Genomic DNA, 12062 nt, shown 5'->3' with positions numbered 1-12062 from the left:
CCGCCGAAACATGGATCAACAAAGTACAGGAGGAGTTCACCGAAGCGACAAAAGCTAAGATTAACTTTATTAACCACATAGCGGACGTGCAAATGAGAGCGCGCGCGGAAACGGAACAAAGGGATAAGGCGAACAAAGAACGCGAGCAAATGGAACGATTCTTTGATCAAGCAATGATCAGACGAGAAACAGCGTGAGCCATATTTGAAACAGCTTGTCAAAGCGCTTCGTACACACTCAGCGCGGACAAAGTAGAGCCGTCTACGGCGAAGAGACTTCAGAAACAGATTGACGAAGCTTTCGCAGAGTGCAAAATAGTGAATAGCGTGCTACTCGATTTATCTACGCGAGAATCTGCAGCCAATGAAATTAAATGGCTCCAAGCTACTCAAGCGACGTATAACGAGATGAACGCTAAACTCGAAACACACCTCGTGGGCGAACATGAACGTGAACTGCAGCTGCAGATCAAAGGAGAAAAGAGCAATCACCTACAACTAGAGAAAATCAAAATGCCCCGATTTGAAGGAGAGTTGAGAGAATATCCATCCTTCAAAAGAGACTTCCAGAAACAAGTCATGCCGCACCTTACGGAAGATACATTATCCTACACGTTGCGTTCCTGTCTCGGAAAAGAACCTTTAGCTCACGTAAAGAGCGTCGACGATGACGTTTACGAGATGTGGAAGCGACTCGACGAAAAATACGGGGACCCAGCAAAAGTCACGGACGCGATAATTAATGAGATAAGACGCGTAAGATCCATCCGCGAAGGCGAAAACAAGCGATTCATAGAGCTGGTAGGAATCATAGAAGACGGATATCGTGACCTTAAGAGACTTGGCTTGGAAGCAGAAATAACCACAACGAGCTCAGTAAGCATCATAGAGAGAAAACTCCCGCCAGACGTACGCAAAGAATGGGCTAAACTATTAAGTTCTGACGACAGCACTGTGGACAAAACCAACAAGTTTCCGAGCCTGCTCAAATTTTTACTTACGCAAAAACGTGCTATCGAGTACGACGGTTCTGATCTTCGCGCGCAGGGCCCAGCCATAACGAAGGCAGTTGTCCATTACGCCACAGTGGATGAAAGACACGACAGCCGCAGCCAGAGAACTTACAGCAAGTGCATCGTTCACGAAAACTCGAATCATCTTACCAAGGATTGTAGAGTATACCTCGATAAAACAGTAAGCGAAAGACTGTCAACATTGAAAGAAAAAGGTGCGTGTTTTTCCTGCCTCAGAACCCGTCACCGATCACGCAATTGCCGCTCTAAAAAGGATTGCGGCGTAAATGAATGTAAGAAGAAACATCATCCCACATTACATGAAGAAGATCAGACAGAGACTCCAAGCGCATCCGCAATATCCAGTGCATGCAGCCATGGGGGTAATGAGACCTGCATCCTCCAGTTGCAACAAATAAAAACTTATAGAGGACATGCAAACGTCTTGTGGGACAACGCATCATCCATTAGCCTCATAACCCACGACAAAGCACGGGAAGAAAGTCTGCGCGGAACGCCACTTGAAATCTCTCTCGTGAAGGTGGGAGGGAAGGAAGAGAAGATAAGTTCCAGAAAATACAAATTTTCGCTCATTGACCTCAAGGGCGAAACGACGCTTGTGGAAGTTTGCGAAATAGACAAAATTACCACCGACATTCAAAGTGTTAACATGGATAAGGCACTTGACGCTCTACAGATACAAAGGGGCGACGTGACTCGGCCGAAAGGCGCCGTTGACGTCCTCATTGGGTATGATTACGCAGGCTTCCACCCGGTAAAAGAAAGAAATGTCGAACACCTAATGTTATTGAAGAATAGTTTTGGACGATGTATAGGCGGGACACACCCTTCCATTCGGGAGAAGAACCACAAATCAGCATTCGACGCATGTGCAAACCACCTAAAAGCAGTCAAAATTGACGACTTCTACAATATCGAGATATTAGGTGTTAGCTGCACACCGCGCTGCGGAGGCTGCAAATGCGGAAAATGCGCTCCTGGAACCAGCGACTACACTCTGAAAGAAAGGGATCTCATCGAGAAAGGCCTTGAATTTAACGAACAGGAAAAATGCTGGATCGCTGAATATCCCTGGATTCGCGATCCACACGACCTGCCAGATAACAAAAGAGCTGCCTTTGGAAGACTCTTAAGCACCGAGCGAAGATTATTGCAAAATCCCGAACATAGCAGAGTTTATCAAAATCAAGTTGAGGACATGGTAGAACGAGGAGTAGCTAGAAAACTAAGCAAGCAAGAGCTCGAGAATTATAAAGGCCCTATCCACTACATCTCCCACCACGATGTTCTAAAGCCTGATTCGAAATCGACTCCAGTGAGGATCGTCTTTAACAGCAGCGCGAACTATATGGGACACGTCCTTAACGAGTACTGGGCAAAGGGTCCCGATCTATTAAATAATCTTGTAGGAATCCTCGTGCAATTCAGAGAACACGAAATTGGATTCATCGGAGATGTGAAAAAGATGTATCACACCGTGAAGACCAAGATCATAGAGCAACACACCCATTGTTTTCTATGGCGCGACATGAACACAAGCAGGGATCCGGATACGTACGTTATACAAAGAGTTTCATTTGGAGACAAACCCTCGGGTACCATAGCGACCGTAGCCATGAGAAAGACAGCGGAACTATCAAAAGAGAATTATCCACAAGCCCCGAATACCGTAATATCCAACTCGTACATGGATGACATTGTAGACAGTGTACATAGCGACACACAAGCTAAGCAACTAACTAATGAGATTGAGGCAGTCCTAGTCAAGGGCGGATTCAAGATAAAGGGTTGGTTCTATTCGAACGACAAAACAGGAAACTAAATGGCTTTAGAACCCAACCAGCAAAATTCATCAACCGAGAAAGTACTCGGCATCATTTGGAGTACAGACAAGGATCAATTCCGGTTTGAAGTGGGAATAGACTTAACTCTGACGAAAGCCAAAGGACGCATCAAAGAAAACCCAACTACTGGCGAAATAACGAAGAGGATTATCCTCTCACAGATAAACCGCGTATATGACCCTCTTGGTCTAGCAGCTCCCGTTACGGTCAGAGCAAAGATTTTGATGCGCCAGCTTTGGGCAACAGAAAAGAAACTCGGCTGGGACGACCCTGTCCCTGAGAAGCAAAGGATTAACTGGTTGGAATTCTTCCAAGATCTGCGCAATATGGATCAAGTTATATTTCCAAGATGCCTCAAACCATCAGGTGCACTCGGTCTGCCGACTCTTATCATATTCAGTGACGGGTCAGACAACGCTTACGGAGCATGTGCTTACATCAGGTGGACATTACTGGACAACAAATTTGAAACCAGACTGATCATGTCAAAGAACCGACTCTCGCCAAACAGGAAATTATCGATCGATCGAATTGAACTTTGCGCGGCAGTCTTAAGCAAAAGGATTAAAAACTTTCTGGACAAAGAATCTCGCTACAAGTTTGCGAAATACTACCATATAGTTGATACTCAAATAGTGCACGGGATGATCCAAAAGGAATCTTACGGCTACAATACATTCGCCGCTACTCGCATCGGAGAGATACAGGAAGGTACCAATCCCCAAGACTGGTATTGGGTCGAGAGTGATAAAAACATCGCCGATTGGATAACACGAGGTAAGCGACCAAGCGATATCAAAAGCGAAAGCGACTGGCAAAAGGGACCTAGATTTCTACATTTCCCGGAATCAGAATGGCCAATAAGTAATGTAGTCCATCACCCAGAGTTACCAATGAAAACGGCATTAACAACACTTGCTGCAGAACAGGACTCGCTCGCGAGAAGAATTGATATAAACAGACATTCAAGTTACAACAAACTGTTAAGAGTAACAGCATGTGTATTAGCCATGTATGCAAGAGAACCAGTTAGTCTGAAGAATGCGACAAAGACCCTGACGCCGGACGATATTTCTAAAGCAGAAAGGTTTTGGATCATTGATGCGCAAAGAAAAATGCTTACAAACGTCAAAAAATCTAAATATAAGCGTTTGTGTCCAAAGCGCAGAGAAGATGGAGTAATAGTGGTTGGTCATCGGACCGGCAAATGGGTGCACTTGAGCTACGATAAGAGAGAAGTGATCCTCATTCCTCGTGAGCATCGTTTCTCTAAGCTTTATGCGGAACATATACATCGAAAAGGTCACCATGGCGTGTCGATGACCGTAAGCAAAATTCGATTACGATTCTGGATTCCTCAGATTCATAACATAGTAAAGTCCATTAGATAAAACTGCGTCACTTGCAATAAACTGGACGAAAACCTCAACAAGCAGGTCATGGGACAGCTTCCAGAAGAGAGACTTATGCCCTCACCACCCTGGCATAGTACAGCCATCGACCTTTTCGGACCGTTTAAAATAAGAGACCAGGTAAAGAAGGGAACAATCGGAAAGTGTTATGGGGTATTGTTCAACTGTATGAGCACAAGAGCAGTTCATATTGACTTGGTAGGCGATTACAGTACAGAGGCATTTCTACTTGCGCTGAGACGGTTTACATCCCTCAGAGGATATCCTGCAAAGCTATACTCTGATAACGGTCCACAGTTGGTAGCAGCTAGTGAAGAACTCCAGAATATGACGAAGAAATGGAACTTAAAAGAACTCGAAACATTTGGAGTGAACGAAGGATTAAAGTGGGAATTCGCATCCGCGGACGCACCATGGCAGAACGGAATATCAGAAGCCCTTATAAAATCGATAAAGCGAGCTATTACTACAGCAATCAGACAGAGCGTTATGACATTTCCAGAACTTCAGACAGTCCTTTACGAAGTATCTAATTTAGTCAACGAGAGGCAGATCGGTCGTCATCCAACTTCACCTGAAGACGGAGCATATCTCTGCCCGAATGACATCTTGTTAGGACGTTCTTCAACAAAGGTTCCTAACGGGCCATTTAATGAAAACGCAAACCCCAGAAAGCGCTTTTACTTCATACAAAACGTTGTTGACACATTCTGGAGCAGATGGACACGAGACTATTTCCCAAGCTTGCTCGTACGCCAGAAATGGCATACTTGTAAACGTGATGTCATGGTCGGCGATATCGTGTTAATTCAAGACAGTAACCAGATAAGGGGGAAATGGAAGCTCGGACGCGTCATAGCAGCTAACCCCAGAAAGGATGGCAAGGTCAGAAAAGTTACAATTCAGTACAAGAATCCAGCGCCGAATAAAAAAGTTGGTATATACAAGGGTCGAGGATATTCAACAATCGAGCGACCTGTACTGCGTCTAATCGTGCTGGTTCCTTTTCACGATGATGAAGATTCAAAGGACATTAAATGAAACTAACTTACGAAATGTAAATTAAGAATTAGGTCAATACCTTCGGGAGGCGGGGAGTGTTTCGGCCGCGACGAAATTAGATACGTCATAGCTACTTAATTAGGTTAATCACCGTTAATAACATTAGTACGGCAAGCTTCCTCCCGAAGTCGACATCTGAGGCCATCGGGTATGTAAAATCTGTGGTTCGTTTTCTTTGAACTTTGTTCATATAACCTGATAAACTGTTTATAATCATAGGTTTCGAAAGACTCATCAATAAACAACAGAAAGTCCTTTGAAACGTGGCTATTTTATACCGTTAACGCTTCGGTCGAGGAAACACAGATCACAGTTGAGGTCTCCAACTACCAAAAAGAACTTTCCATAGGTAAAAGCTTGCAAATACCGATCCATAAAATCTTAAACAAAACATGAGAGCGGACAGTCAGGAGTTCTATAGGTGACACACAGCAAAAATGATTTCAATCTCCTGTGTTGAACTTGTACCCATAACTGATGAAAGCCAGAATCCTAAATTCGAGAAAGATCTTTAAGGATTCTGCTTTTGAGAGATCTCCGAACATAAACACAGACACCAGCGGCACGATGTTTAGGGCGGTCAAGCCTAATCAATTTGTATCCGTCAATCTCCACTTCAGCGTTTGTAACAGAGGAATTTGGCCAAGATTCGGAAACCGCTAAAATTCCATACTCTTTTTCAGTCATTAAAGCCCTCACTTGTAATAGATGGTTTCTATTCCTGACCGAATGTGCGTTGAGGTAAGCCACACTGACTTAAGACTTCTGAAAAGCTTGAGCACGTTGCATGACCATTGCATGACACTGTGTCACATCTGTGGTAACCGGTCGTTTCGCCAACCGTCAGTTCGCAAACGTGTTGGGTCGATTCGCAAACGTCCGATAGTCGTTTCGCAAACCTCATATATTACGCGTACTCTTCACTGTGTTCAAGGCTAAATCAATAAAACCTTGCGTGTAAAGCGATTACATAAACAATTGAAGATTCAGACCGAAATAAAAATTCAGATGAAAGAAAATTTTCGGAGAAAGGGGTTCGGCTTATATAGCTGAGTCTAGTCTGCTTACCGCTTATCTTAACAATATTTCGGTCTGGGTCCAAAAGGCAATGCTTGTAAGGCGTTGATAGACGAGAGGGACGGAAAATTCCAAGCAGGGAAGAATCCACACAACCATGCAACGGAGGTTGGAGCTGTGATCGCGAAGAAAATAGTCACTAAAGTAAAAGAAAAGGCCCTGGAGGACAAATTCAAGCCAGCTGCAGCAATAGTGAATGAGGTAAGAAAGATACGCCTTACAGTTGAATAACAAATTCTCTGATAACGAATTGTCCCTTAACAGGTTATATTAGCAATTAGGGTTCGGTTACATGTTTCCTACATAAACAAGCTTTCTTTTATCTTGTATTTAGGTCCCGTTGGATGAATTAACAGAAGCTCCTTGTCCAGCCCTTCCCAAACCGGAGTACATAGCAAGGACCGCTAACCGCTTTCACCAAAGTCTGCGACCCGAGAACCCGAAGGACATGAACTTCGAGCTAGTGGAAGAGTGTGTTCCAGCTGGATTCTTCCAGGCGGATATAAGAACTCTCGGGACCATAAACCTCAATGTTAACGTTCTTACTTACACTTTCCACATTTTTAAATTCACTTTCAGGTATTGAGGAGAGTCATTGAGTTGCTGCCGAGCGAACTAGCCGTCTGACAGGTTACCCTTGACTTTGAGAAGGCCATGTGGCTGGCGTTTTGGTCCATCTTACCGGCAGTGCAGATACAAGGTTGTGTCTTTCACTGGACTCAAGCCATATGGAGAAAGGTTAGTTAGATCAAACAACAAAGATTTAAAATGACTCTTCCGGATATAGAATTTTCAATATCCTACCTAATGATGTTGTACTTATTGCCGATCATTTTCCCGCCTTTTTAAGTCGTGTGATTAATGCTCACCAGTGCCCGGTTGTTCGAAAGCTGATTAACGTAAACTTTTGTTTCAAGTTTTATCTTTTTGGTGAAAAGTTTGTTTTGCTTATTTTTGTTTTTCAAGATTGACTTCTTCTAACGTAAAGTTTTGCCGAATATCGGCGTTGAACAGCACTTGGGAGTAGAGAAAAAAACTCCTTGGCTAATTTTTAATCTGGGATTAGCGTTAACCCTAACCCTAACACCTGCATTGCTAACATATTTGTTGTTCTTTGTAAAAGGTACAAGAGGTAGGACTCCAGATGGCATATACCAAGGATGACAGTGTTCACCGCTACATTAGAAAGCTGATGGCCCTACCCTTCCTGCCGTTCCACGAGATCAGACCAATGTTCGACCGCCTCTGTGTTCAGGCCCAAACACAGCCCCTTCGTGATCTAGTTGATTACATTAAAAGGCAATGGATAGAGAACGCCATCTTCACACCCAAGGAATGGAGCGTATACCAGCAGCCGATTCGCACAAACGATGACACATAAGGATGACATAATGTGCTAAATAGAAGAGCAGGCGGGCAGAGCGGGCTTCCCGTGTATTCGCTGATCGATCTACTTGACAGAGAGGCCAGACTAGCTGCCGTCACAATCAGACTTGTGTCAGAGAACAAACTTAAGCGTATGCAACGGAAACTGTACATAAACCTCCAAGCCAGGCTCTTTGACGTCTGGGAGCAATATGACAACCGCCAGAAGACCGCCATCCAGCTGTTGAAGACATGTTCACATCTAAATGGCCCAGCTCGTGCGCAATAAACTTTATATGTAATATAGTATTATAGTTAAATTAAGTTACCTGAGCTAGTTGTGTCATTTTAAGTGTGTATTGTTTCAAGTGAAGTTAACATATGAATCTTAATTTAGAATCAGTAGTCTGTATAATATATTTTCTTTTCAAATTCGAGTTCACCTTTGATCTTTTATGTCCGCGAGTTTGGGTTCTACGATGCGACATTTTAATTTCATGATGCGAAATTTGAATTCCCATTCGAGTTCACGTTTGATCTTTTATGTCTGTGATTCTACATTAGGGCTGATTTACACCGAACGACTTTGTCGCATGCGACAAGCTCACGACAGGCCTACGACATGACTTTACGATTGTCACAGCGTTTTAAAACATGTTTTAAAATGCTACGACATATTTTCTGACGTACACAACAATCGTAAATCATGTCGTGGGCCTGTCGTAAGCCGTTGTCGCATGCGACAAAGTCGTACCATGTAAATCAGCCCTTACAGTTTCACAGAGCGACATTTAGGTTTAAACTTTGCCAGCGTGAATAATGACGGTCTCAAATTGAGAATGTGCAAGCGTGACTGTCACGCTGGAGAATTTTGAAATGAAACACCATTAGCAAACCGATGTTAGGGCCGACAATCGTAAAGCATGTCGTAGGCCAGTTGTGAGCTTGTCGCATGCAACAATATTAGAAGTTTGCGAAACGACTATTGGACGTTTGCGAATCGACCCAACACCTTTCCAAACTGACGGTTTGCGAAACGACTCGTTGGCGAAACGACCGACATTCCACATCTGTTGCTGGACTGTCACTATTATTCATAATCGCAATTGGTAATATGTTAATGAGATTACTTGGATTACTTAACTGAAAGAATTGAGAATTTGGTGCATTAAAACTATGTCTTCCATTACTCTGTTTTTCATCCTTAAACAGGTTTTGGCTTGTTGCCCCTCGGTGGCCTCTTCTTGGTGCCAACAAGTCCGGAAACTTCAAACGTGCCCAAACTTGACTTGGAATCGGCTGTACCGGCCAACCGTGACACAAGTTGTTCCAAACTTTCCAAAAAATCCGGATATTTAATAGAAAATTTCTGGAATAAGCCATCCTGTCAGCTGCCAATAAATCTTATCCTCTGTATGGTGATACAGTGCGGTGAATAATCCCACATGAATGGCTAAAATACGGTAATGTATTGGAGCCCTAAAACTAAGTGGTCAAACTGCGAGCTATTTTACGGTTTCAATTTCTTAAAACAACGCACAACATCCAATGAGGTTTAATTCTACTTGGATTTTACCTTCATGGTCTGAATTATCCCTGGGAGGGTAAACATGGCAGAGGTGATAAGTATTGAATCACTGGTGACCAATTGGTGGTGGTGAAATGGCCGTAATATTTCTTCACATATTAACCACTTGCCATCAGTCTTCACATCACAGAATTGCCTCCTTCAAAGATCGCCAAGAAAAAGACTCCTAAAGTCAGTCAGGCAACCTGCGAAGAGAAAAGGATAAACCAAAGAGAAAGGTGTGCACTTTTATTCACTATAAGTTGGCCATGAGCAGTTGTCTATTTGATAGCTCTTTTAACCAATTTTTACCTAAGGATATCTTTAGAATTTTTTGTCACATTCCGTTATGAGAAATCAATTAAACACAACCAGTCAACTGCCTCATTTATTTCCGTGAATAGAAAACTGAGCTTGTATGCGTGGAACACATTTCTTATTCACCAGTCGTGCATTTGTGAAACTAACACGGGATTTCAGAGTAGATTCTCAAACCATCTTGATAATGTTTCAAACTTTGCTCAAAGTGCTTAGCGTCTCTCGTTAATCTTACAAAATTTTCTATTAATGTGACTAACCATGAAAGCCTCACTGATGAATTTAATCATTCATTCCTCAAATTATTGCGGAAGCATCACCTGCCAAATCCACTGTACACATTCCCGCTCGGATGGCATAGATGTTGATGATGATGATGATGAAATCCCTCTCTCCCTCTCTTCTCTTCTGTGTCCCACTCCTACAAGAGGTGCAGAAGATGATGAACAGGGGGAAATTGCCACCTATGACCACGCCTTACTATCCAAGGCAATCAACACAATTGATGTCATAACAAGTGTAAGTCTTACTTTGAATAATACTTCATTGTTCACAGCTATCCAAGCAAGGTTCCACATCCCTGCTAGTCTGGTAGCACGAGGCTAGTAAAAAAAACCGTGTTTAATAGCCGGATGGCTAGTAGAAAAATTGAAAGAAATTATATGTAATTAGTTTACTTGAGTTCACAGTTGATTAAAAAAAACAACAAAGTTTAAATTGTGACGACAATACCAATCATCTGCCGGCGTCTTTTTTTGTCTTGCGTGTTGATCATAAACATCGCTAGATCACAGACTCTGCGCTTAATAGTAAATGTCTTCCCCAGTCTTCTCTCTACCAATGTTGCAATGCCTTGCACATCGCCTCACACAATCGCCTCTCACTTGAAGCGATTGAGGGCACAAGTAAACAATAAAGAAGTTAAATCTTATACGTGTGCATTCTCTGCCTCCTCAGAAACGAGAAACAATGGTCAAACCAACCCAAATAAAACGTTAAAAATCGCAAAAGGAAACATAGAAAAAGGGAGAAAGATAAAAAGCGCTTTCAAAAAGCAATTGAGTCACGCATACAGCATATCAAGAACCTATCAGATAAACAATTTACAGATGAACAGATAACCTTGCTATCAAGGGGTCTAAAGTTTATTCCAACATCCGTGACAAATGAAGACTTTATAAGCGCAACCTTTTAAGAGATTTTAACCTTTTCGCAAGACGAATGCGCCTCCAATACATCTTTCACGGAAACGAAAACAAACAACACCCATTCTATGTTAAATCAACGGAAAGAGGCCGAAGGACAACCTATCACCCGGTGAAAGGCGTGCATTGAAGGACCTATTACGTGACAAAACTATCATTGTGAAGAAAGCCGACAAAGGAACGACAACTGTAATAATGAGCATAAAAGAAAAAATAACAGAGGGGCAAGTTCTGTTGAATGATCTTGGCAACTACAGGCCCTTAGATAAACCGATGGCTGATGAAACAGTTGAGAAAATAAAAAAATAATAATGTGTATTGCTCACAGAAAGCCACATTGACGAAATGACAGCGAAATGGCTCTCCTAAACACCAAACCCACCGAGAATTCCAGAATTTTATACACTAACAAAGACTCACAAGCCTATACTAGTAGGTAGACCTATAATAACTGGGTGTGACGGCCCTACAGAAAGAATTTCAAGCTTCGTTGACCGCCTCATAGAGCCGATAGCGCAACAACATGAATCTTATCTGAAAGATTCAACAAACTTTATAAACTTCATTGAGAAAACGAAAGTGCCAAAGAATGCAATCCTTGCCTCAATGGACGTAACTAGCTTATACACAAATATACATCAAGAGGAAGGGACCACTACTGTATGCAAAGTGTACGAAGACTTCTTTCAAAACCATTTACCAATTCCTACTAAGTTCGTAAGGCAAATGCTTTGCCTGATACTTAAAGAGAATTCGTTCCAATTCAATGGGCGACATTATTTGCAAACCCACGGAACGGCAAAGGGAACCAAAATGGCCGTGGCTTTTGCTAATGTTTTCATGGCGAAAATAGAAAAAGGCATTATCAGCAAGAGCAAAATTAAACTGCTAGTTTGGAAGAGATACAATGACGATGTCTTCTGTGTGTGGCACACAACCGAAGACAATATAGAAAATTTTGTGCAAAAGGCAAACAACTACCACGATATAATCAAATTTACGGCTGAAATAGCAGACTCAGAAATTACATTCTTAGACACAAAAGTGTACAAAGGCGAGAGATTAAATACAGAATCCACCCTTGATGTGCAAACACATTACAAACGGACAGAGACCTTTCAATACACAAATTTTTATTCGTGCCATCCACCGGGCATTAAGAAAGGATTCATTACAGGA

At 42.5% G+C, this 12062-nt stretch overlaps 2 protein-coding genes across 2 annotated transcripts; both read left to right on the top strand.

The window, feature by feature from the left end:
• Window positions 1-407: 407 nt before the first annotated feature.
• On the top strand, window positions 408-2855 carry LOC138034645 (uncharacterized). Its single transcript, XM_068881853.1, has one exon. The coding sequence runs from the start codon at window positions 408-410 to the stop codon at window positions 2853-2855; it is 2448 nt and encodes an 815-aa protein (XP_068737954.1).
• On the top strand, window positions 2856-4268 carry LOC138034644 (uncharacterized). The gene has a single exon (XM_068881852.1). The coding sequence runs from the start codon at window positions 2856-2858 to the stop codon at window positions 4266-4268; it is 1413 nt and encodes a 470-aa protein (XP_068737953.1).
• Window positions 4269-12062: the final 7794 nt, after the last annotated feature.

Source organism: Montipora capricornis, unplaced genomic scaffold (genome assembly GCF_036669925.1).
Source record: "Montipora capricornis isolate CH-2021 unplaced genomic scaffold, ASM3666992v2 scaffold_142, whole genome shotgun sequence".
In the NCBI taxonomy this organism is placed as follows: Eukaryota; Metazoa; Cnidaria; class Anthozoa; order Scleractinia; family Acroporidae; genus Montipora; species Montipora capricornis.
This window is presented reverse-complemented; position numbering and strand designations above follow the sequence as displayed.

Bases quoted from the DNA above. Each gene is read 5' to 3' on its own strand.
- LOC138034645 (XM_068881853.1), top strand. From the start codon at position 408: ATGAACGCTAAACTCGAAACACACCTCGTGGGCGAACATGAACGTGAA.
- LOC138034644 (XM_068881852.1), top strand. From the start codon at position 2,856: ATGGCTTTAGAACCCAACCAGCAAAATTCATCAACCGAGAAAGTACTC.